Genomic DNA, 27,041 nt, shown 5'->3' on the forward strand with positions numbered 1-27,041 from the left:
CCATGCTATAAAGCCTTTGAAAGCAATGGTGGAGACTATAAATTTACAGATCTGTTAAGTCACTTCAAGAGAAAATAATTCATACTTTTATTTAAAAAGCACTTAGTGCTAATAAAATATGGAGAAAAAAATAAGAAATGACGAAGAAAAAGGTAGTTGTTTGCCTAGTTCAGCTGATTTTTTTTTCTTTAACTTTGGTTAAAATCATACAGCAAACTATTTACTTTTTTTAGTCTCATATTTAACCCTAATCATCTGGGCATACAGTAACAATAAAAGATCTGAAATGGTTAGTAAAATCACTTCACCCAGGGTGACGTCGCTCATGATAGAACTAGTGTGTTCCAAAGTTAACAAATAAAATCCCTGTACATCAGATTCTAGTTGTTAGTGAAACAGAAACACAAAATAGGAAACACTAAAATGTGTTTTAACGTTATATTTGTGTATATAATGCAAAGATCAGATAACAAAACAGAATATTTTTCTATTGAAAATTAAGAATATACTAAAGAATTTTATAAGAAACTGACTATAGCCGAATAATTACGTTGTGACATTAACATACACAGCATTAAACATATCTTACCCTTTTGAGTAACCTACGCGAAGTTCGATTTCTTTACTTTAGGTAAATCTCAAGGAAGCCATCAATAGAATAGAAGCAGCATCACAAAGTGTGGAAATATAAGAAACAAAAAAACTAGCTAATTCCGACACTCGAAAAGGCAGCATTTTGCATTAAGAAAGGGAGAGGAAAGGGGGGGATTACAATCTAGTGTGACGATTAAGAGGTGCTTTTTTGCTTCTTAAAGAAAAGTTAGCTAACATCTATAAACACTCCTCGCAATACCATATAGATATCGCACTTTGACACTTTGAATATCAATATACAATCCTCATCTGAATTTTCATGTCCCGATCACACGTGTTACGTTTAACTGTCTTTCTTGCCTTCGCTATGACAATCGGTAGAACCAACGCCTGCGATGGATAGTTTTTTCTGAAATAGCAAATAAATTAAAATATAAATTCGTAAAGTACTTCAAATAAGTGCAGATCCAAAAATATTGAACGTACTTTGTCCTTATTGCCGGCGTTTTTTTAATTTTATTTCATTATGCATTCGTATAATGAAAAGAGAAGGTGGAAATGTCTACAGGAAAAATTATGTCTTTAACTTAGTGAGAAAGAATCTTTGTCTGTATAATTCTTGTAAGAAATAAAATTCATCGACTCTGTATTACTAATGCAGACGCTCAAACGTTTTGTTTAACATATACGTTTTTTTCATAAGCAAATAGAAATTAAAAATCAGCCTAGGATACACTGATGCAAAAACTTTATTAGCCTTAGAGTTGTTAGCCTTAGCGTTATACTTATTGGAGAAACAAACTTAAACGATGCCTTAGAAGCTGTATTCACATTTAAAATGATTCTGGTTTTAGTTTTAAAACAACAGCCACAAAACTAAAGGTATAATTAATTACGCAAGACCATGTTCAGACAGTGTTAGTGGCGTTAAATAAGCTTTAAAAGCCTGCGTCAAATTAAAATACCCGGAAGGTCGAGAAAAAAGACCGATTAGAAGAAATTCACAGGGTAACATGCTTGGTATGTGCTGACAAACATACTTTAGCTGAGCCTGAATATGCTTATAATAGTTATGCTTTTAAAAAACATGTACACATCCATGGCTTTTAGAAATGCTTTTTTGTAAGAATTATTTCAGCCTGGAGTTTGATATGATAAACCAAAGTTCGATACAAAGCCACCTCAAACTTCCTGTATATAAGGAGTGATTTTTTCATTTTGCCTCTATATACATAAATTTTACCGAAAATTGACCTTAACAATATCTTTCTTTAAGGTCACTTACTTAGTGACCTTAAAGAAAGATATTGTTTGTAGAAGAAAAGATTGCGGAATTCAAGTTCGCGAATAAGACCCTGAGAATAGTGCATTGACGCCAAATTTGATAAGAGGTTGACTCACTTTTTGCGTTTCGCTGCTTATTCAAGCAAAAATCAATTTTGGAGCAAAATAAGCAAAATCGTAACATTTTATGCAGTGACAGGCCTTGCGATCAAGGCAATCATTTATTCAGCATGACACCACACTGAACGCTTTTTATTTTTATAAAGTAAAACATATTAAACCTCTAAAATGTTGTGCTCTTCCAAAAGGCGGTCGTATTCTTTGTGTAAGCCCTCTGCTTGCGCTTTCATGGCTGATAAGCTCTTCTCACTCTTCTCATATCCTAACAAAAACAAAAAGAAAACAGATCAACCTACTATACCATCACAATCAATAATTACTATAACATTGTTATGCTTTTTGATACATTTTTCACAATGATGCGTATAAAAAGTTAAAAAAATTCTATTTACCACATTCAGCTATTTCTATATTCCATGTTTACTTATGTAAGAAAACCAACTTGCCTCTTTTTTTCGTTTTTATATAATTATATATTCCCTAAAATTCTCAGAACACCCCTCCCTCACCAAAGAAGGACACAGATTATGTCGAGAGCGCTGGAATGTCAAGTTCCATACAAGGTGCAAAACCAAAATCTTTTACCTGTAGCATAATCATTAAGAGAGGTGGCAAAACAAACAAGACTACAGACTGTGTCAATTGTTTAAAGAATATCATGAAGACAACCTATATGCAAACGGAAATCTTCGCTGAAATAACCCGGCTATGTAGGAGGCAAAAAACATTTATCCGATCTCTGGGTCCACACGGAGCCAATTTTAACCAATTAAAGACATTTTTCTTTTTTTTTCTATTATTTTGTTAAAAGGTTCTTAAGTTCACAGGCACAGAAGAAGAAAAAAAAAATTCCATTTCCATACAGTCTGATAGAAAACTTTTTTTAAAAATGTTTATATTTCCAGGATTTTCTCTGGATTTGTAGTTTAGATTTTTAAGGCCTTCTAGTTTAAATTCAAGTTATTGTTTTTTTAAGGTCTAGCAGGCTCCATATTTCAAGAGTTTTTTTTTTATCCTGGAAACACATAAACAGTTGCATTTTAGATTAAATTAATTTCTTAATTCTTCATGAGAACTGAATGTGTATCACCCTTTTATTTTTTCCACATCTCGTTTTGTGTTGAGTAGAAAGCATACACGACAGACACACGAAAACAGCCAAGCAAATAAATAAAAAACAACAAACACACAAAAAACAATCAGCCTACATCTAATGAAGGTGATAACTAAGAACTGTTACTTACTCTCTTCACTTGATTTAAGATCTTCCTTCAAAGCCTCGATTTGTTTCAATAATTTGCCATTGTCGTTTGTGCTTTCTGATTCCTCACTGTCAGATGTTTGTGCACGTTTTCCCTTCTAGATAAACAAGTAAGGCCGTAGAACGACTTTTGCTTGTGTGTTTCATACATGTATATCATACAGCTGTGTTTACATCCAATGCGTTTTAGGTAGAATTTTAACAACAAAATTTCTTGGATGTTTTCAGTTCTCAATGTCAAAACAAAAACAAAGTTTATCCACAAAAAAGTTAACAAATAGTTTCTACGTACACTAATCTGGAAACATGGTACAGGATTGTAAAATTTTTAGGAAATATGCATATCAACTAGTTATTTTGTGTATTTCTGGTAAAGGGTTAGCAAGAAGGCCTGGCACTATTCTTGATTTTAATATGCCTGTTTATAAAAAAATTAAAATTTAAAAACCTAAGAAAAACTATGCGACTAATTTTATTAGATTTATTGAGTAAGTGTGACCATACAATAAACTTAAATTTAACGTTAAAAGTCACAAAGGTAAAAACGAAGCATCTTATGTTTGTCTTTTAACTTATTATGAAGTATATATGCATGATATTTTAGTATAAAATCTGAATCGGTAGAGCAATCACCCAGCCAGCCAGAGGTTGTGGATTCAAGTCCCACTCGATATGTCATCCTTGCAGCACTTAGGAAGGTACAGGGTTACTCATACCAAATTAAAAAACGAAAAAAAGTAAACTTTAAAAACGAAGAGATAGCATACTCTTAATGATTCGTTCTCATCCATTAGCTTCTTGGCTTGCTCTGATGCTCCTTTTGCCTGTTTCGTAATTGCTTCATGGGAAGCTTCCAATTTTGCTTGAGCTGAGATCAAAGTTACCAACCTTCGTAAAACTCTAAAAATAAACAGTCTGAGATTGAAGCTTTGGTATCCAAAGAATAAAATATGAGTATAGCTTGAATATGGCTTCAGATACAGAAGTCGAGATGTTAACAAGGCAGCTGTTATGAAAAAAATTGAACTAGAAAGGGTTGTGACTAAAAACTCAATATAACGTAAAGATTAAGCATGGAAACAAAAGAGACCAACGTACATCAACATAAACAAAGAGAATCCAGTTATATACAGGTTCCTTTGTGCTCTGAATAACTTCATGTGAGCCTGAATTTCTGCTTGTGGATTATTACGGAGGTCAACATTTCTTGTATCGATCTTTGAAAAACGATATGTATTGAAAACAGAATCTAAACACAAATGCATTACATATAAACCATACTATCTATTAGCGGTAAGAATCAATCACTTAGCAATACAGAAATGGGTTAATACATAGAAAGATGAGCACTTATCTATGTTATTGATGGTGTCTAGTGAATTTTATTGGATCAAAGTTTTTAATTGACTTTTTAAAAATTAACATTAAAAGTCAGGGTTCTAAAGGTCCACTTGTTCAAATTCAGTTTTTTTAGAGTTTTCAGGTTCTGTAGACACTCTGATTTTGTTATTTTAAACACTTGTTTTTCAAGACTCTATATAAATCACACTTTCGCATTACCTACGAATAAGACAAACAACAGCAACACAAAGGCACTGAAGAAAAAATTCCCAAACTGTTTGACCAGTGCCAAAAGACGAGATGTAAATATGCTCTGCCATCTAAATAAATATAAAAATAATGATATTATTGTTGTTAATATTGACTACAGTTAAAATCTAGACAAATCTCTGTCTACTCTGAACCATTCAAAATTTCCCTTGGACATGAAAATTTATATACTACGCCACTTTTCAAAGATTTTTCGACTGTTGGCTTTAGTGATGGTAGACAGCTTTTCAGTTTATTCAGCGTGAATATAATTCTGCACGGAGCTTTGATGTTGTTAAGCGTTCATTTGAAATTATCCGAAACTTTACCACGATACTGAATAAATAACAATTTTTCTTCTGTTTCCTCTTCTTCTTTTTCTTTTTCTTTTTCGTCCTGATCAGTTTGTGGAATCGGCTTTTCAATGATTTTTCTCAATGTGTCTGAAATAATGGGGTCGTAGAATTCAGCGGGATATTGGTTGTTATCTAGAATTCGTAACGATCTTGTGCTCAAACTCAAAATCAACGTATCATTTAATGACTTTAGAGGCTCTTTTCATCAATCAATTGAAACCATCTTTGAATACAAAGGATGAATATAGATTCAGGCCGCTGGTGATTAAATTTTAATTATGATGTGGGTAATTACGATTTAATTACCATCAGCTTTTTTCTGATTTGTGTACAGTGTATAATGCTATGTATGATATGTATGATAAAAAAAACTTTATTATTTTAATGTTTTTAACAGTTTTTACTGAATATGTTTTTTATATTTTAGACCTGAAGATGGAATAAATTTCCGAAATATATTGTTTAATAAATATAATCATTGTTGGTCATTTTGATTGCAATGTTTAAAAGAGTTTCTTTTTTCTATGATAATTTAGAAAAAATAATTCCTGTGTGAATAAAGTTAAATAAAGTTGCCTGGCTTTCAACGAAAAAGAGTAAATTAAATATTTTTTTTTGCTGGGTTTATCAGGAGGCGTCAAACTTTGTTAGTTTAAACACATTTTTATATAAGAATCATTTTTTGTTTGTTAAAAATCGACATTTCGAGCCTTGAATAATTCTTAAGATTCTTAAATAATTGGTTGAAAAAATGACTATTGTTTTAATTTAAAACAGTCAAAAAATTGTCGTAAAAATTTAAAGAAGAAAAAATTGTAGAATTTAAAAAAATTGTAATGGCACCTTGCATTATCTTCATAACAACCAAAGAATTAAAATCTCTGTGAAACTATCCCCCTTTATACTGACATTTCTAAATGCATTTTAAAAGAAGACAGAGTTGTTATTTCACGTCAAACCGTAGCAAAAAAACTCTTCCGCTAGAGTCAGTTTTTATAAGAACACTGAACATCATGATAGGTGAAAGGCCTTATTTAATGTCATTAATTTCTAAGAAAATTATGAAGAACCTGTACAAGCAATTCTTTCATTTATGGATTTTATATACAATAAAAAGCAACTTTCAAAATTAGAATGTTTTTTCACAAAAAAGTTTTTAATTTCTTAAACTTTTTTTAGATAGAAATCACGCTAGCTAAAATGCAGGCCTTTTCAGGAGAGGCGTGCAATAGCACGCGCACATCTCCCGCAAAATGGCTTAGGTGTGCTATTGATAGCACCTGCAAAATAACAAATTTTATAAGAAGTTAACCAGTGCAGCACACCCATAAAACACACCTACAATACTTGAGGCATGCTTTTTGGCACACATGTATTAAAATTTTCCTGAAAAAGCCTGTAAAATGTAATACTGCATGACTTCGCCGATACCATTTAGGAAATATAATAAAAGCAAGGTAGAATACTTTTGTCGTAACACCCTCATAGCTCACAGCTGTTTCGGAGCGGACAAAAATGCTACGAAAAAATAATTCGATTTACCCTCTCAGTTAAAATAGGATATCTCAAGAACAAAATAAGATTTTTATATTCTGTAAAAAGAATAATAATCTTAGATAAATTGTCCATATTATTAAAAGAAATTTTTTTTTGGACACCTGTCCGAAATTGGTAAATTTAGGCCAAAATGTCTAAAAATGACTTAAAAATTATCATTTAGATAAATGTCTTCCACAAAATTTCTGGAATAAAGTTAAAAAAACATGTTTTTTATGGTCCACAGGTTAGGTTAAATATCTGGAATGAAAATTACTTAATTTTATTACTGTCCGAAATTGTCCAAAGGGTTATATTTGGGCCAAATGTGAGAACTATGTGAAAAACAGCCTTAAGAGCCTTAATATATGCTTAAAGTTTATTTATTAACTGAATAAAAAACATTGCTTTGGATTCTAAGACCATTAAGGATGATGTAGATGAAATATTAGTCTGTCCGAAATTGTCCAAAGGGTTATTTTTGGGCCAAATGTGTGAAATATGTGAAAAACAGCCTATGGAGCCTTAATGTATGCTTAAAGTTTGTTTATTAACTAAATAAAAAACATTACTTTGGATTCTGAGGCCATTAAAGATGATGTAGATGAAATATTAAACTGTCCGAAATTGTCCAAAGGGTCACTTTTGGTCCTAAGGTTTTTCGGGCCAAATATGTGACATCTATATATTAAATAAAACATCATTCAGAGTCGACGGTTTCAACATTTTAGTTTATCATGCTAGAAGAAAATACCTCAAGTTGTGCATAAATATTTTATTTATTATATATATACAAAGCAATCATTTTGTGTTTCTTTATAAACTGTATAAAATAGCACCCAATCTCGTACTCTGTGCGGAAGACCGGGGTTCGATTCCTCTTGACGGCGATTCAACATGGGCGAGTGAATGTTACCATAGCCACGGGTTAACTCAAGCCATGTGAGGGAAATTGGGAAGATGGCACACTGTGTGGGCCGTTGGATGTTGCCGGGAGTTGTCTAGTAAAGCGCGGGCTCTAATTGGGTCTGCGTAGCTCAAAATGAGCATTAAATACTCTAGGACTCTCCATCTACGCCATGGCCCCTCCTGGAAATAATAGACAGGGTATATCCCTCGATATTTGTGAGGCTAGCCATGTAAAATATGCACATCTATCTATCTATCTAGGGGCTAGCTTTACGTACGCATAAGTTTAGCAATAAAAATACCTGGCGTTTGAAATGAATCCTGCACAGAACAAAAGTCCTAATGCAATTTCTGTGTATAAAAACGCAGCTGCTGAAAGCCACTGGAGAGACATTCTTCCTACTCTCTTCTTCGGATTTCTTTAGTATTGAAAGCTCTTCTTGTCCATAAATCGAAATGTTGTCAATAGAAAAGATTTCGCAGAGTCATCAAAATTTAACCGTGGTTATTTCCTCTTTGACGCATTAAGTTAGTTAAATTTATAATTTAGCTTAATCAGACCAACCACGTCCGTTAAGGCTACGTCTCCTAAATGTGGACCTTGGCCTTCATTAAAAGGTAACACGATTTAAATAGACATAAAGTCAACAACCTATATTTTCACATGCAAATATTTTATATGTAAATCAAAGGGTCCATATAACGTTATACAAGAAATGCAAATAACAAATCTTGTAATAAATTTAATGCAAAAACACGGGGCCAGACGAATGCACAGTCCGTACTTTTAACGTAAATATATCCATTCACCATGCTTGAGTGCACCTGCGCGTATTTGGATGAATGGTTCTTGATCGTCGGAGACAGTTGCATTGTTTGTTTTCTATTTTTACTTTTTCACAATAAACTTTTAACTGTGACGCGCAAAGTGTATTAAAAAGCTGCAAACTGGCTTTGAGAAAATCCTGCAACAATAATTCGTCAAGGATAAATCCATATTCGCAGAATATAAATCCTGAAACCATGGAAAGTTCTGGCGATGGGTTTGATACTATGAAAAATCTCATTGTAAATTACTTGCCTCCAACTTTTAGTCAAGACGACGTTAAAATGATGTTTAGTAGGATTGGACCTGTATCGAATTGCAAGTTGATTAGAAACCGTGAAAATGGACAAAGTTTGGGTTATGCTTTTATTGAATATCCTGACGAAAGATTAGCAGCAGAAGCAATTTCACAAATTGATGGTGTAAAATTGCAAGGCAAAACAATAAAGGTTAGCTATGCACGACAGTCATCTCCAGAAATTAAAAATTCAAATGTTTATGTTGCTGGTCTGCCAAGTACTGTTACAGAAGATGAACTTTTAGCATTATTTTCACCTTTTGGAAATGTACTTACACACAAATTGCTAACCAACCCAGATAATACATCACGAGGTGTTGGTTTTGTTAGATATTCATTAAAATCTGAGGCACAAAATGCAATAGATTCCATGTCTGGAAAAACACTGCATAATGCTCAAAACGTATTAACAGTCAAATTAGCAATCCCACCAGCTTCAAAGCAACAACAAACAGGTGTACACAGTAGTGCCATCAACAGTAGCTCTTTGGCAGCAATTGGTCGTGGTAATCTCCGTTTTAATCCACTAGCTCCATCAAACCAATTAGCTTTAAGTCAAGTAACCCATTTACCACCACCTAATGCAATGCCACTTGGTATGGAGACATCAAGTACGGCTGCTTTAACAGGGATGCTTTCAGGTGGTATTCATAGTTCCAACACATCAGGATTATCAAGTATGATTGCAAACCCTGCTCAGGTTAACCTAAACAGTCAAGTTTTTAGTTTGTATGTTTACGGCTTGCAGCCCACACACACAGAATTAACTTTATATGAACTGTTTGCTCCATTTGGCGGTATCTTGAATGTAAAATTAATCCGGGACCTAACAAAGGATGATAAACCATGTAAAGGTTTTGGATTTGTAAATTTCCGCAAATACGATGAAGCATTAACTGCGGTTACAACATTGAATAGCTGTCCTTTTGAAGGAAAAAATTTGCAAGTTTCATTTAAGCAAAATAAAACTCTGAATATTGGTGCACCAAATATTACCACACCATTGCCTCCACAATCTGTCAGTGTTTCATATAGCAGTAATTTACCAAGCACACAAAGTACCAGGCCTGCTAACTACACTCCGTATAGCTCTGGATATACTAATGGTTTGTATGCTGGTCTTACTGGATACAATGCAATGATGCGATAAAATCGACAAGATAATTTCCTAAACTGTTTTATTATGATAAAGATAATATGAAATTGGAGAAAAAAGGTAACCAGGGTTCTTACAATCTAACTTGTGTAAGTTAAAGATTTGCACCAGTTTGCACATTTAATATTAATATTTTATTTTTTATTAATATTATGATTATTATGTATGTATTACGTTGACTTATTGTGTTATTATTAATATTTCATTTTTTATTAATTTTAGTATGCAAATTGACTGGAGAAGTTATATAGTATATATATAAGGTTTACAAATAAAAAGTGGTTAAAATTTTAAAATAATTTTCAACTTCATTAAAAAGATATAATGCTTCGAATTTTAAATTTCTGACCGAGGACAACAGGATAAAATATTATTCATGCTATAATTTCGTTATTATGTCTCCTTTATGCAAGTTTTTTTTATATTAATGCTCATGCTTTTTTTTTGTCTTTCTATCAATACTGCAACCCTCTTTCCAGTTTTTTTATATGATAATACTAACTCTTTTATTTCAGGAATTTCAAATTATTCATTGTGTTAAGTTTGTTTGAGTTTTTAGTGTACTTTATTCAGAGAAACTTTTGCAAACAAAACACAATTTTTGTGATTTTTAGCCCTGAAAAAACAATTCGTGAAAGCGTACTAATTTTTTTAAGTGTTAAAACTTTCCTAAAGGCTTTGCCCTTAAATAATAGTCAAATTTTTCTCAAAATACACGTATTTACATGGACCTTTAAACAGTATTCAACAACAGTTTCTGGCCAAAAGGTCAAAACGATCTTTAAAAAATATATACCATAGAACTCTATAATATTAATATCATTTTGCAGAGATCACTTTAAGGAGACAAAAAATATAAGTTGTTGATTTACTTATTTCTGACATAATATGGTGTAAATAAAAAAAAGATCCATCCACTGTGGGACCTTAAATTGCAAACATTGAGCTTCATTTGTGGAAGCTTTCTAGTTTCAGATATGGCAAAAGTTTTTCTCCTAAATCTTTCCATTCATGAAAGTTTATCCCAGTTGCTTAACAAGTTGTGGTTTTTAACAATGTCCTCGACTAAATATATTTTTAAAAATAAAGCAAATTTTAATTATTTGCATAAATCTATTTTGGACATTTTTGCCATTTGTATTTTTTGGACAAGGATAACTCGTTAACCAGGCTCTAGACAAAAAGTATTTTGAAATAGTATAGAACAGGGAAAATATATATGGTAAATTATATCTATATCCCTCAGATGAAGGGATGCAGATTTGCAGTTTCTTTATTTTTATTCTTATTTTAAGTAATATCATTTTTCTTATTTGTTATGAAATATATTCTGTTTATATGTTTATCTTATTATTATTTCTGCATCCTCCTTATTATTTATTATAGTCCACATAGATGGCATATATATTCCAAAAAATTTGACAAGATTTCAATAACAAAACAATTTTTAATTTAGCGCATTGGTCATTTTTGAAAAGTTTTTTAAAAAAATTGTTCACGCAGTACCGCTTCCATTCGAGAAGAATGCCTATTAGCCTTTATGCATAGAGAAGTTATTTATTTTTCACTGTGACACTGTAAAAACCATTGCTAAGTAATCGCAGAAGGTAAAAAAAGGACCGTGTTATAGGACCGTGTTATAATTGTGCACAAAAACCTTTCTTTATCCGATTTAGTATTTCCTGTCTTGTTTTCAAAAGGGAGTTCAGAATTACAGAAATGTGGAAATTTTTATATTAGATTGTATTTTTTTTGTCGTACAATTTTTCAGCATTTATATAAAATAAGGATTTTAACTATGTAAACTTGAAAATGAAAGGCAAAACCCATGGCACACCATGCACATGGCACACTAATGTCAATCACACTAATTCCTACTGAGACAAACTGTTCAAAACCTTTTTCATTTTATGGCATTGTTTTTTATTTTAGATGAGTATTTTTGTTTATTCTGGTGATGGAACCCAGCGAGTCGACGAGCTGTATGATTCGTTAAAAGATGGGTTGAAGCAGTTAAAAATGAACCATGATGTCAAGCTCATCAATGCTGCCGATATTCAAAGTTGCTTACGGCAACCATCAGCAAAGTTATTTGTTCTTCCTGGTGGGCGGGACATGCCATACGTTCGAGACATTTCAGAAGATGCTATTGACTGCATTAACGAGTTCATCTTAGGCGGAGGCTCCTTTTTAGGGTTATGTGCAGGCGCGTATTTCTCCTGCAGTTATGTATCCTTTGAGGAAGGAAAACCACTTGAAGTGAAGGGACATCGGGAACTTAAACTTTTTAAAGGTACAGGAAAGGGGTCTGTATATCCCGGATTTATGTACAATTCCACAAAAGGATCTCGAATAGCAACTTTGCAATGCGAAGGAAAACTAAAAGAATCGCTTGGTATGACGTCATATGCTTATTTTAACGGTGGCTGCGAGTTTATACCTGATAATGAAGAAACAAATTACGTTACCTTGGCTACCTATCACGACACTGCAAGCAAAAAAGCTATTGTCGAAGTTCCGGGAGGTAAAGGCAAAGTAATATTATCTGGTGTGCACCCAGAGATGGATGTTGAGTATTTGAAAGCAACAGAGTATACTTCTGGACAATGGGAGGACATGAACAAATATAACGCAGAGCAGAGAAAACTGTTTGTATGGTGTTTGAAATATTTATTGGAATAGGTGAAATAAATAAGACTTTTCCTGTAGCATAAATATCAAGCAAAACATAAACTAACTCGGAAGTCCTTTAAAGACCTTTGTGTTAGCGAAACAGGAAATGCGCGGAACAACATTAACGAATTTGGATGCTAGCGAATAGCCATCTTAAAAAGAACGCGGAACAAATAGTTTTAGCAGAACATGAAACTAATGAAAAATGAATTAAAATTATTTTGTTGGAGAAACATAGGACTTCTACGAAATAAATTATTGAAGCTTTATATGAGCGAACATAAAACTGATGAGTAAAATTTTTATTACATCAGGAAAAACAAATTTACCAAACTAGTAGTACTCTACTAAACCAGCGGGGGAAAATATATTTGCGAAAGCTAAAAGCAAAAGTACCCTATTAACTTACTCCGAAGCTGACTAACTGAATGAAATTTTCGCCAGGAAAAACATTTTGCACCGGCAAATGAGTTAAATACAAGATTTAAAGGTTTACCCTTTTTTAATTATTTTAGGTTCTGTTACTCATTTAAAATTGGAACCAAGGGAATTAATTTTAGCCAAAACTAAATTTCGCGAAGTTAGCAAGCAAATATTGGCGAGAATTAAATTCGATAACATGTTTTTCTTTCAATTTTTACTGTCTATCTATCGTTTTTGGGAGACATAAATATGCTAGTGTGCGAGACAAAGGCTTACAATGAAAATACACATACACTTTGTTCCGACGAATTTTGATGACGGGCGAAACCGTGAGCTTTGATAACGTTATAAAATGATATCTGGTTCTAAGGATGCACGGTACAGCTGCCTGTTACACGGGTGATAATCTGAGAACCGAAACAAAAAAAAAACAGGCTAAGCAACGTGGAATAACTTTATTCAACTTTTCATAGGTTGATTTCGTGCTAAAAATGCACGAAAATACCCCTTATAATTGTAGTAAAATCACTGCTTTAAGAAGATGAACGAAATGGCGATGTCCGGTAGGTGTATGAAAGTTGATATTCGGTGGAACGGGATATGACAGGATAAAACAGGAAAACCCACCCGTCTTCTTCAAGCATTGCATCTCAATTTTTTTTTGCTCCATATTTAATTTCATTACCTTATGCTAACATGCGAACAAGGATACACGAAATACTGATGCAGAAAATACGATGGGTGAATTCACATGGCATTCTCTCCTGGTCAACGACTAACGTAAAAATATTATTGACAAAATGTGGTGCCAGCCAGAAATTTTAATAATCCTAAAGTCTGTTTCTAACAAAATTTAGAAAATATTACAAAGTATGTATTTATAGCGGCGTTGGGAAGTGTTCGATGGCAGAAAAAAGGCGTTCCTTGTACTTCATATGAAGTGAAAGCATCTACTACAAATGTTACTCAGCTTGGCAGATGTGTTTTGATAACCGGTTCGTGCTTAAGATAAAAAATTAGTTTCCAGGTCTTCAAACGTGCGCGGTTGCAACTGTGACAACAAACGATCCAATTCCAACCTTGCCCCAAGGGCGATTCTCACAATTCTTAACATTCAAAATGAAAATAGTAATAAGCGTACAACATGTACCAATTTTCTTTTTGACTTTCCAGAAGCTAACTAAAAATGGGAGAAAGTCACCAATTTCTACGGTGTGTTTAAAAGTTATTACGAGAAGTCGGGAGGGGAGGCTGTTTTAGCTGGAGTCCGAATTATAAAGTTAAGATACCCTGAGAACGAGTTTGGTTAGTTAGACGGAAGAAAAAAATAGCTAGCCACAACAAAACGGGTGTTGACAGAAAATTAAACGCTTCTTAATATCCTATTCATTTGAGTTTTCGCTGCCCTCAAACCAATGATAACCAACATTAAAGATACAAGAGTACAATACAGTATTTTTTGTATATTCTTTCTGTTTTGTTCTACAACATTTTCCAGTTGTAAATTTGTTTGTTGCACCCGTCTAGCAGCCTGACGACGTCAATAAATACTTCGCCCATAAAATATAAAATACTCATAATGCTACCAGCATAGAAGTTCTAAGTCGAATCGTAGAAGGAATGCTATATCTTTAACATGGATAAGAATGCATTTGTGATAGCGTTGTGTTTGTTGATAAGTTTTTCCGAAACTAAACTGTTAATTTCGTTTGGTCATACCGTTGGAGATGTTAAGGACGAATATGTTGGTAATATTTCGAACACCAGTGAAATCAAGTTGCGCTCGCCATTTCCATTTGGAAATGATAACTGGATTCGTGCATTTTCGGTGAGTAATGCTCGAAAGAGATTTCTGCATTAAGTGTTTTCATATTGAAGTTTAAAGAGAATAGAACGGAAAACAAGAAATTATGATCAGTTTCATTTTACTTTTTTGGGGGGCTGTAGAAAGATGAAGGTTTTGGTCAAGAAAGTATATTGCTGCTAGCAATAATACACTGTTGTTGTAGTTAAAAACTTAGAAATAATATACACAATTCTCTTTTTGTATCAGCCGCTATACTTTTTCACTTGCTTGCTAATTCTGTTTGGATTTTGTCACAGGTCAGCCCAAACGGTAAAATAGTTACAGCCTCTGGTATTAACATCGAGGCGTACTGGAAAACATTTAATAGAGACCATACAAGTATTGAAGTATTTCGTCGAACCTCCCTTTCTGCAGAAGATCTTAAGAAACTGAGTAGGACGGTGTCAGGTGAAAAAGGGGAAGAAAACCCACTTTTAACATTTGTGGTGACTTGGATAAAGAAAAAGAAGAATATGTCAAAGGTTAGATTGAAACATTTTAGATAAGCAGATGACCATCCTTTTTGTTTTCTTACCATTGAAAATACAATAATTCCTCAATGTCCTTAAGGAAATTGTGCAATTATACGTTTAAAAGCAGGTATAGAAATGTTATAAATTCTGTGAAATGTTAGCTGTTTTGGGCGTTTATTTTGCTTGGCAATTCGTCTAGTAATTGTGGCTTAGTTTACAGAAAAACAAAGAAACCCTTTTTTAGTTTTTCTTATAATATTGAACTCGTGTTTGGACGAAAAAAAACCTTCCTACTTGATCTAAGAAATATGTGCAGAATGTCCCTCCCCCTCTACCCGCCCCCTCCCTCCTCTACCTACTCCCCCCCCCCTCTAACCGCTCCCCTACAAGTACACGCTTTAATTACAGCCTGTATAAACTTCTTCTGAAACATGTGATTTTAAAATTATAAAATTCGGCAAAACATAGGAACAGGGGTTAAGACTGAATTTCTCGGGGAACATCGACCTTTATTCCATCAGAGAAAGCGTTCCAAGTTAAAACATGAGTTTCATCATCTTTAAATTGAAGATTGCACACATCGAATGACGTTAACTTTGTCATTTGTAACTGATTGTATTTTGTTTGCATTTTACGTCTTTATGTCTTTGTAAAAAAAGTATTTTTTTTACACAGGATAACTTTCAAGTAATTTTGACAAGCAATGGAATACAGTCATATATTATATACGGTTATGGCAATTTGCAAAAGCACAAACAAAAAATCGAGGTATATACTTTTAGGGACATTTTGTGTTATTTTGTTGGGATTTCAACGAATAAAGAGTTTCAATTGAGTATTAAAGGGGCTACGAAATGGCTGTTGGTTTTCGACTTTCCCCACCCTTTCCCCCTCTTTTTTTTGCTATGTGGCATAGCTATGATACTTTTTGAGTTTTCGTATTTATCTATTAGAAACCTGCCTACCAAATATTTAGGTCACATACCTCCCAGAGCATTAGATATTGGACACTAGCCCCTAAATTTCTATGAGGTCCTCAAGATCCGTAAAATATAATAACTTTCGCTACGATGATACTTGAAACTTGTGACTAACAACATAACTTTCTTTTATTAACAAAAATCATTATAGAAAGTTTTCACACGTGGTTAACAGGATTTTTTCGGATTTTACCCAAAAATCAGGAAAAAATTGCATTTTCGGGCAATACGAAATATGAAAAAACGGAAGATATGTTGTTAAGCAACTTTTATTTGGCTATCAGAAACTTCAAACAGAATTTTAAAATTTAGATCTAGTAATTCATTTCTAAGCAGAAATGATATTACTTCAAAGAAAGTAACTTTAGCGAAAGAAATTTGTGGCCCCAATCGCGAAAGTTTATTCCCGCAAAATATGTTGACACTTAATCCTCACAAATTTTTTTGCTGTGTAGCTAATTTCTTTTGTAGAAACATGTACTTCACTGAAAGACAAGAAACGAAAATAGGACAAATGCTGTCGACACCACCGCCCATCGCAAAAGGTAATTCTCACGAAAAAATTATAGAAATGACAGATCGCGAAAGTTTTTCCCGCGAAAATAATTGAAGGGTGTCATTCGCTAAAGTTTTTTCCCTTGATTTGGCGTTTTTTGACTCGCGCACTTGGTATAAATTATGTCTGTCATATGAAAATTAAAATCCATGCCTTAAATGATTGCTATCAGCATTACTTCTTGCTGACGTCAGCATATTTTTAAAAAGAAGATCTATTGTTCGACAGACATTTTTATGAATATTTGTTTAAAATTATTCAAATAAAGTATTATTTTGATACTTTAATGACATTCAACTATTTAATCACTATTTATCGATTTACTCAGGTGCCAATTAGACAAAAAGTCCGAAACGGTTGATTCACTTTTTTAATGAGATATTTCGTGTATTTTTGGTTGTAAAGAAACTTTTTTTACTACTTTGAATCAAAATAAACAATTTCACTGGGCGCTAAAATCACAAAAAAACTGATAAAAGAATAGGGCGTAAATGGGTGTGACTGCAGAAAAACATTAACGCCCCAGGGCGTTTTTTTACCTTGAATTCCAAAATGAAAAAAATGAGCTACTAAAAAATTCAGGGTTGTTGGGTTAGCTAATCCTTAAGTATGCTAGGTAGAGCTTGCATTGACGTAAAATAAATGGAAAGGTGATACGATATGTATGTTTTGTATGTTCAACGATTGTGTTTAATATGCATTGAAAAATACAAAGTGATCTCTTTTACTAAAGTTGTGAAGTTCTTAGCACTCGGTTCCTTTCGCCTAAAATGCATGGCAAAATCAAATGTGTGTAAAAAAGTGTATCCAAAAAGACGTCGAAACATCGTACAAAGAATTTATTATAAATTGTCTGTGCAGGAAAGGTGTCATCCTCTGTTTAAACACATTAGATATTTTAGAGACACTTTGATCTAAACACTGAAGCCGACGATAACGCCAACGATGTAAGTGATGTAGATTTTCACCATACCAAACATTCTGGAAGAGAAATAATAAAAGTAGATCCCGAACATCGCGATAACTTCGATGACACCTTATCCGACAGCGAGATTGAGGCGAAAAAATCCAATACACGAAGAAAGATGTTTTCAAGTAGTGAAATCAAAGAGTTGCAAGCAAAATGTGCTAAATAATAAGATTTAGGCCAATTACAGAGTATAGAGTTTTAGATAACTTGGAAGGTTCCGAATTGCTAGAAAAATACTCATTTGCTCAACTGCGTACAAGACTTACTTACGAAAGGAAACAATAAGTTCTTTCCACATTTAGGTCCAGTTCAGTTTGCGTCACATACTATTCAAATAGTAACGATAAAAAACTAATGCTTTTTATGTTTACCCCTGTTTAAAAAATATTTTGTTTTAGTGGCTTTGTGGTACAAATAATTTTTGTTGCAACAACGCTTATTTATTTCATTAACCGTTGAATCTCAATTATCTTTTCAATTGTAAACGAACCCCAATACTTTCCGTATGCTCTTAACGTACTTTATTAAAATTATAGGGCTGGCGTTAATTACGTGGTGTAGCTATTATTTTTATTTGTAAATAGACAAACCAATTCTCTCTTTTTTAAATAAAAATTTTTTTTAGAAAAACAAGTTGGTTGCACCGCTAGCCCTTTCTTCTATGCAATTCATTTTTCTTTCGCATTGTTTTTCGCCATTTTCCCACCAAATAACGAAGTTTATTCTTTATGAAAAAGTCCATAACTCCTGAAAAAATCGCAAACTATTCATCCACTAAAGAGCCTACAACTGCTATATTTAAAAACAAAATTTTCTTTTGAAACAGTGTTCCTGTGACCTCCTGAAAACCAATACCTGAATAAGTACAATGGTCTATTAGAATCACACATCACAAATCAAGATAGGTGACACTTATATATGTCTGTTGTATTTATGTTTCCTGCATAATTTTTGAAAAAAAGAAAAATGATTTTTAAACTTGCTGAAAGCGGTACTTAGGTCACAAAAAATGAGTTTTTAATGCCATCATCATTTCGGCATACTTTTTTTTGCTGTGCTAATCTTTATCTAAAAAATCATTTTCAAATATTTCGACCAATTAGTGTTTAAAGCGATACTTAGGTGAAAAAAACACATTTTTTTGTTTAATATTCCAAATTATGTCGAAAGCAGACATTAAGTCAGATCCAGAAACAATTCAGGGCACAATTTTGTACTTCACAATCTGTCAAAATTAACCTTTTGAAATGGATGACGGAGAGGTCTTATTATCACAACAGGTTAGAATACTACTACTTTATGTTAGAATAGTACTACTAAAAGGTAGAATAGTACTACTATGTTAGAATAGTACTACTAATAAAATAATAATAAAATAATAATAATAATAATAATAATAAAATAATAATAATAATAATAATAATAATAATAATAATAATAATAATAATAATAATAATAATAATAATAATAATAATAATAATAATAATAATAATAATAATAATAATAATAATAATAATAATAATAATAATAATAATAATAATAATAATAATAATAATAATAATAATAATAATAATAATAATAATAATAATAATAATAATAATAATAATAATAATAATAATAATAATAATAATAATAATAATAATAATAATAATAATAATAATAATAATAATAATAATACTTTTGATATTTGGATAACATTTCTTAATCACAAATCATCAACCAAAATGTCAATCATCTTCTCCGGAGGTGTACTTCATGTTCCGTTTCAAGCAACTGTCAGTGTGGGATATTTAGTTTGGTGGTCCATATTTCTTAGAATTCACTGCAACATTTATTTTACCCATCATTGAGTTGCGTGAACAGATGTAAGAATGACATTCTACTTACCTAGTGGTAAATTAAAATGGACAGGATTTGGTAATCAGAATTCATTCCAAATTATAAAGGTTATAAAATAAAATTAAACGGAATGATTGAATGAGCCAAGTTGATTACCATATTGGACATAAACTCGTGAAAATACAACTAAAAAACCATGTATAAAATCCACGTCTAAAACAGACGCGGTAAAAATACATATTACTGCGCTTTTCTCAAATATTATTCATCAAGTAATAATAGGTCGAAAGGAAGGAACAATTTTTGATTCCTTTATATAATAAAACGCATTTGGAAAACAGGAAGATTCTCTGCAAATTACGTCTTAACACCACGATTATCATAGAAATATCATGCTATAAATTGTCTTGTTTGTAAATTCCACAAAGATTAAGTTTCTCTGTCAGCAGTTACATGATGTCGTAAGCAATACAATCAGACCACGGTATGTTCAACGTTTAAGTCATAGAAACCACGTAACTTTACCACTAATTGTGATTTTTCTTAATAATTAAGGTCGGCTTTATAATTACCACCAATGATGTCTCGTGATAGCTAGTCCTGCAATGTTACAAAAACAGAAGGGAACTTCGTCCAAATGTTTTTGCCCCCAAAAAGAATTTACACCATTATGAAAGGGGCATTCTTCACTTTCTTTTTATCATCAAATTTATAACAAAAGTTTATCTTTAAAGCAAATGACACGAAGAAGAAGAGGGAGAAAAAGAAATTTTCACGTCGTACAGTCATACCACTTTTCATTGTCATCACACAGGTTAGCCAACGTTACTTGAGATTGCCCGGCGTACTACAATAACTTCAGAACTAACGTTTGTATAAATTTGAGATTATCGGTTGAAATAATCTAACAAGTAATTCGATGAATCTTTTCGTTGAATTAAGTAATTTAAATCAGCCTTTCAATAATGATTGTTTTTTCGTCTTATTTTTCCAATTTTTTTTCTCATTCTTTAATGATCTTTTTATAATGACACTAATTTTCTTCACGATAGGCACATTTAAACCCTAACCACAAAAACTCAGTATCATTAATTCGTATTCTATGCTAATCAATGATTTAATAAGAGCTTGTTAAGACTTGAGTCTTTTAAATGTGACGAAATGCGGGATTTTTGTTACAAATAAAATGTGTTACTTTATCTGTTTTTAAACTAACCTTCCCGTGTAACTATTCACCGTATTAACTCTAAATACATTTCAAATAGGTAAAATGTAAAATTCTATGTTAGTACAAAGTTGGAATCCACAAAAAACATGCAATGGAATACACTGTAAAAATTTGTAAGCGGGGTGACAACTTTCACGTGGATGTAAATAAACGTACTGGAAAAGTTACCAATGACGAAGTATTTCATAGAAAAAAATTTCTAACAAAAAAAGCCTATCAAAGCAAGTCATGGCCTCTTGACAAAATTGAGAATTCAAAAATTAAGCATTCACTACATCGTGACAAAAAATACCTAAAAAAGATAATTGTGCAAGTTGCCCTTCTCCAACACTGGAAAGAGTCGATGACTTCACTGAGAATCATCTTCATATTTATACTTGATCATTTACTTGCTCACTCCATCAATTACTTTATCATATAATAATTTTCAGTTAAACTAATGGGTACACAGAAAGATGATGAAGAGGAAATGTGTTATCTCCCAGAACGTTACGAAAATAAACATTTCTTCCAAAACTAACGTTAAAATAGTGACCAATAAACAAGCACGGTGTCCGAAGGGGATGGGTAAATGTGACTGAAATAACACCGTCCAAATACTATGAAATGTTTTGGATTTGTCACATTCACATATAAACTACAAATGATTCGCCTGAAGGCAAGCAGCACTGGCGTGTTAAAAACACGCGAGGCTTACAAACGCATTTGTTATTGCCCTCCCACATTTACTTCCTATGGCTAAAGCAACCCTTCGCCAATAAAGCAAAAAATCTTTCTATAAAAACAAAGTTAATATTAAAGCAACCCCATCAATCCTTAATACCATGTGAGAACAAGCCGCGAATGAAAAAGTTTTGACATGGTTTCAAAATTGTACGTTGCGGTAACTGTGCTAGGTGGTCTTCTATAAAACCTTTTCAGTGCTCTCCAGTGTCCGTTATCTTGACTGAGTGATTAATAGTAACAATTTTACATATTTTTGGTTAATGTGAGTTTTTTTGTGAGATGGTTTTAGAGAATAGACTTTTTATTTGTATCTATTATATTTATTTAGAAAAATCTGCAGAACTTGAATTATTGGCTACTTTTCTGGGCTCTTTCTTTTTTACTATTACTTAAAACAATAATTTGTGATTAGAAATTGATGTTGAAATCACTTTGCGAATTAATGCATAAAACATTGATGGGTTAACAAAACGTGCAGAAATATAAACATATCCAGCGAATTTTTAATTTGTTTCTATTGCCAACATAGCGTAGGTATTTTTAATCATTTGTTCTGACTACACATTTGCAGCCTGTTCGTAACGGCATAATAACTGGCAACACACTCGGGTATTCAACGTACTATATCTGTTTTGTCAATAATTCATGTCTTCGTGCGTTTATGTGCTGTATCCATGTAGTATCATGAGAATATTGGAAATATTTGTTATAAATTATTCCTGAGCCCTTACAATAACAAAGATGCTTTTTTAAGGGATAGCTCAGCGTTTATCACTTCTAATTTTGAAGAATGGGGATGGGAAGGATGAATTTAATGCAGTTCAAATTTAAAATGGAAGATGTAATCTATCTTTAATCTATCCGTTTGATAACAAAGATGCTTTTTTCAGGGATAGCTCAGCACAGCATTCCTTGATTTAGTTTGAGTACATTGATATAATTTCTACCTATTAAAATGTAAAACGTGTCAAATATTATTACTATAATATTAAGAGAGCCGTCTCATACCTTTTTTCCAAGACGTCAGTTTCTGTAGTTCTTCACACAACCATCTGGTTGTGAAGAACCATGATGTTGTTGTATAAAATGAAATGGTTCATTCCAACATGCAAATTCTGATATAAAAACACAACTGGGTAGAGGCACTTGGAAGCTTAATGATATAGTTGGTTAGACATGCTAAATTCGGGAAACGTCAAGATTGGTAATTGCTTAATAATCATGGATGGTATACATTAATTTAACAAAGTTTCTTAATAAGAGGGAATTAAATGTAGCTTTGCATCATGCAATAAGTTATTTGAAACATTAGAGACTTTGTAACACAGATATTGAATATTATTGCACAACCACATGTTAATAAGTAACAACGTCCCATACTTTATAACAAAAAAAATTTTCTGGAAAAAATGTATTTTTAAATATAAATCCATTATTGCTGTCTTTTATTTATGAGAAATTAAAAGAGTTTCTGACAACTTATACATAACAATGAAGAAAGCCTGTAATGTTTGGGAATGTTCCTTCCAATGGTAAAACGTTTTATTTTTTTAACAAAGTGTACAAAGTAAGCAACCTCTTGCTACATAATATAATATCTTAAATAGTGTAAAACGTTCAGTTTAGGAATTTTTAGTGGTTTTAAAGAAAGTAGGTAGCATTTTGCTACACAGTCACCGCTATACGCATACATTTAGTTATACTCTTGATATTTAGGGGTGGGGCAGTGAATTGTTTCGGCAGGACTGGTGATTGAAGATATGTAATGCTACATGATTGTTTTAAATACAAGGCCGATGTATCTGTTATACAGGCGATTTTGTATACTTCTCTTCTTTTTTCTTATCTAGAATTGCATTTGTCGACGCATCAAAATAGCTTCTTAGTCGCTTCTTAATTCATAGTTTATGCAAAGTTGCTGACGATGCCGCATTTATTACTTACTTCAAAATCAAGTGACCTTTCATATGTTTATAAACATTTGTAACAAAATGTGTCTAAAGATAAGGTCATCAGATAGCTTTACAGTTTCAAACCGAACATTTGAAATGCTGAAGCTGCAGTAATTATAGCTGCCATAAATATTTTATTACTGAATTCAAATTTCAGCAAATGAGACAATAACACATTAAGGAAATACAAAATCGACGTAATTATTTGCTCATGTTTATCATGCTATTAGAAAACTGTATTAGAGTAAGTGATTAACCACTATTAAACCAGTTAAAAGGAAGAACCATGGCACGTTCCTGCTGACATTCTCAACTAGTTATGGTTCGCTGCAGTTGTAATTCCAATTGCGACACACGAGTCCAGTCTCTGCATTACTTTTTATTGCATCATTGGAAAATTTTTTTAGTTCTTTTGCTTCTTGCAATACGCACTTGGATTCTTAAGTGAAAAAAGGCAATTTCTTTCCTATGTCTCCCAATGTAAATAAAGTTTTATAGGGTTTGTCTCCTTATTTTTTCTTTAACCTCTGGTTCTATGTATTAATTGGCACTTCGTGAAAATACTCTTCATTAACATATTTTCAGCTTAAAGTGTTTAAAGATTATGCAATCAAAATTAAGTAAATAAAAACAGCACGTGTTCATTGGAAATATATTGTCAGTTAAAAACATATAATTCATTGTTAGAGAAAGAATTACTTCATATATAATTCATACTTAATTTTAATCGGTATTGTTTCTTTATTAGATTAATTAAACCTGTTTCGACACTTAAAAAAAATAGTAAAATTTTTTCCTGTTACTAATTGTGTATTATCCTAGATTTTAGCGTGGGATTAAGCTTTCACCTCATATAACGACTTCCTTCTATATTTTTCTGCCTGCGTGTCATTGCTATGTCAGGAGTAATGTATTATGTGGATATGTTAAATGGATTCAGACGTTGATCATAATGTCAAGTTTGAAATACATATAACAGCTGCAAATCTTTACCCTTGTATTAAACATTAACTAACAGTAAACAGGAATGTTAAGGTTAGAAAATTAATGCCAAATTAGATTAATTAACAACAATATTTTGTTTTCCGCAGTCACATTTTGCTTATTTGTAGCAACACAATTAAGTGAAAGGAATACATTTTACCTAATTGCAAAATCTACAATTCTTCTATTATTAGTTAGTTTATTTTCTGTATTTTAAGATACAGAATGTGAAATGTTGGATCATTTGCCCAAAAGTATACTTCCCAAATTAAACAGTCTAACTCCTGTAAAGCTTTGAATATAAAGCTCATATTGCTGATGTAACTCCCTTTAACCCTCACTTTAAGTCAATAGTGGATTTATTATGTACGATTGTACGGTTGTCGCGTCACATTATCCATTCTGGTCATGTATATACCATTCACTATTCCTTGTCGCAGAACTAACTTTTTTATTTCGGCGCAAATTGCCTTTTCTAATGCTGAACTGTTTATTCATAACTACTTTGTCATTATTCATGTGCTTTACAACATGCGAAAATTAAGATTATTGAGAATTATTATTCAGCAAAACTGTTGTTGGAACAATAGGGCATTTAACAAAATGATAAAGATGGCTATTAAGATAATCTTAAGATTTGTATACCTACGTATCAAGACGTCTGGCTTGTCAACATTTGCTTGGCAAAATCATGGCTCTCATATTGCGTCGCAGATAGGTGTCCATGTGGAATTATATTAGAGATTAGTCACGCCGTTCTTTATATCAACAACAATAATACTTTTAATTTGCAAGTTTTATTATTAGATTATTCTTTAGTGTCACCCATACATTTAGTGAATTTCAAAGTAAACGACAGGACAACACTACCTATAATCACCTGTTTTATAAACAAAATTGTGGTGTGTAATTTCAAATCAGATTCATCAGTTTTAAGTGGATATCAAATTTTTTTCAGTGAATAGAAACATTTATGAAAACCTTAACCAAATGTCATTCAAGAATATATATCATTTGTGACTGCTACATCGTCCTCAGGTGGTTCTCATTCAAGCAGTTGCTGGTGTAGTAGGTTTGGCTCAGTGTTCGACTTGTGTATAAATCCTTTTGATCAGTAACGTACGCCTCTTTCGAATAGTATTAATAAACAAAAAACAAAAAACACTTAACGAAATAGTTTTTAGTATTTGATCTACAATAAGTCATAATGTGAGATACCTCTTTCCCTTTCATGTGTTGGATTATTCTGATTTCTCTTATTTTTTGATTTTTAAGAAAATGTTTGGCCTGCACTATTTTAAAATAATGGATTTCTATACATCTATTTAACAATTTCCCAACTTCCTCAAAAGTTGCATTGAAAAGATAGATAACGCATGTCATATTTACTCAATTCTCCTTGTCGACTTTGCACTTGCCTGTACACGCTCTTTACATTTTTGGCTTTACTTTTTCACTGCGTTAGAATTATGCCCAAATTTGGACATTATATAAAACGTAGTAACGCAGCATCTGTGTAAGTGAAGGGATAGTTATTTTTAGATATTACCAACAATCATAATTGCAATGATTCACACCTAGATAAGTTGCGTTAAAATGATTGATTGGAGCACCCAGGTTATTCCGCAAGTGACAACAAATCGAAAGGAAGGAACATTTTTTAATACCTTGATTTAATCAAGCAATTTATAAAAGCAGGAAAAATATTTGCATCAAAAAATGTTAACGCCAGGATTTTAAGTTTGAATAGAACGGAAGTGTTACTGGTCGGTTTGTTATAACTGAAATTGTAAACTAGAATTTATTATGCTATAATTTTTTATATCTTTTCATTTCTAAATTTTACAGTGATTACCTCTTTCTTTCGTTTGTTAATCCCTTTTTCTATTTACATGACTTCTTTGTACAAACGCTAACGCTGAAGAAAGGTACCACATGTAAACTCCATGTAGAAACAAGGTCTGCACCAGATTGATATTAAGTATAATTGCATAGATTAATTATGTTCAGCAAATTAATTGCTCATCACCTAACATACAACGCCCTTAGCAGATAAGGATATTTCTAGAAATCTTTCCGTTTCCGGTCCCAATGTATACCCATATAAAAGGAGCAATGTTGCTTTGCTGTTCATTAACAAGTTCGCTGCAAGAATAATGCAATAGAAAAAGAAAAGGAAAACGAGGAATATTATGGGTGTGGCCCTTAATCACATTGTGCTTTCTATTATTCTAACACAGGTTAGTGGATCCTGCTTTACTTTATGAAAATTAGTAGCGTATCATATTCTGAGAAAACCCAAGAAGTGCAAATTTAATTGTATTTTATAAAATTCACATACCCTATTGGAACTTTTGTTAAGTCACACTCGGCATGATAACAGTAGCTATGCGCAAATAAACAGAAAACAATAAGGCAAGCCTTTTTTTGATTTGCAATATAAAACGCAAATGTGTATGGG

General features: G+C 32.3%; 3 protein-coding genes across 3 annotated transcripts; 2 read left to right on the forward strand and 1 right to left on the reverse strand.

Annotated features, from left to right (window-relative positions):
• Positions 1–424: 424 nt before the first annotated feature.
• Positions 425–8,121, reverse strand: LOC130624994 (B-cell receptor-associated protein 31-like). The gene is made up of 7 exons (XM_057440065.1): positions 7,953–8,121; positions 4,820–4,920; positions 4,358–4,508; positions 4,027–4,159; positions 3,243–3,357; positions 2,160–2,260; positions 425–1,003 (listed from the first exon to the last, which is right to left on the reverse strand). Exons 1-7 carry the CDS (start codon positions 8,042–8,044, stop codon positions 938–940), a joined length of 759 nt encoding a protein of 252 aa, XP_057296048.1. The 5' UTR covers positions 8,045–8,121; the 3' UTR covers positions 425–937.
• Positions 8,122–8,391: 270 nt separating this feature from the next.
• LOC130624993 (ELAV-like protein 3) lies at positions 8,392–11,275 on the forward strand. Its single transcript, XM_057440064.1, has one exon. It carries the CDS (start codon positions 8,674–8,676, stop codon positions 9,922–9,924), a length of 1,251 nt encoding a protein of 416 aa, XP_057296047.1. The 5' UTR covers positions 8,392–8,673; the 3' UTR covers positions 9,925–11,275.
• On the forward strand, positions 9,854–12,674 carry LOC130624995 (uncharacterized). The gene is made up of 2 exons (XM_057440066.1): positions 9,854–9,990; positions 11,863–12,674. Exon 2 carries the CDS (start codon positions 11,863–11,865, stop codon positions 12,610–12,612), a length of 750 nt encoding a protein of 249 aa, XP_057296049.1. The 5' UTR covers positions 9,854–9,990; the 3' UTR covers positions 12,613–12,674.
• The last annotated feature ends 14,367 nt before the right edge of the window (positions 12,675–27,041 follow it).

Source organism: Hydractinia symbiolongicarpus, chromosome 14, assembly GCF_029227915.1.
Source record: "Hydractinia symbiolongicarpus strain clone_291-10 chromosome 14, HSymV2.1, whole genome shotgun sequence".
NCBI classification, from domain to species: Eukaryota; Metazoa; Cnidaria; class Hydrozoa; order Anthoathecata; family Hydractiniidae; genus Hydractinia; species Hydractinia symbiolongicarpus.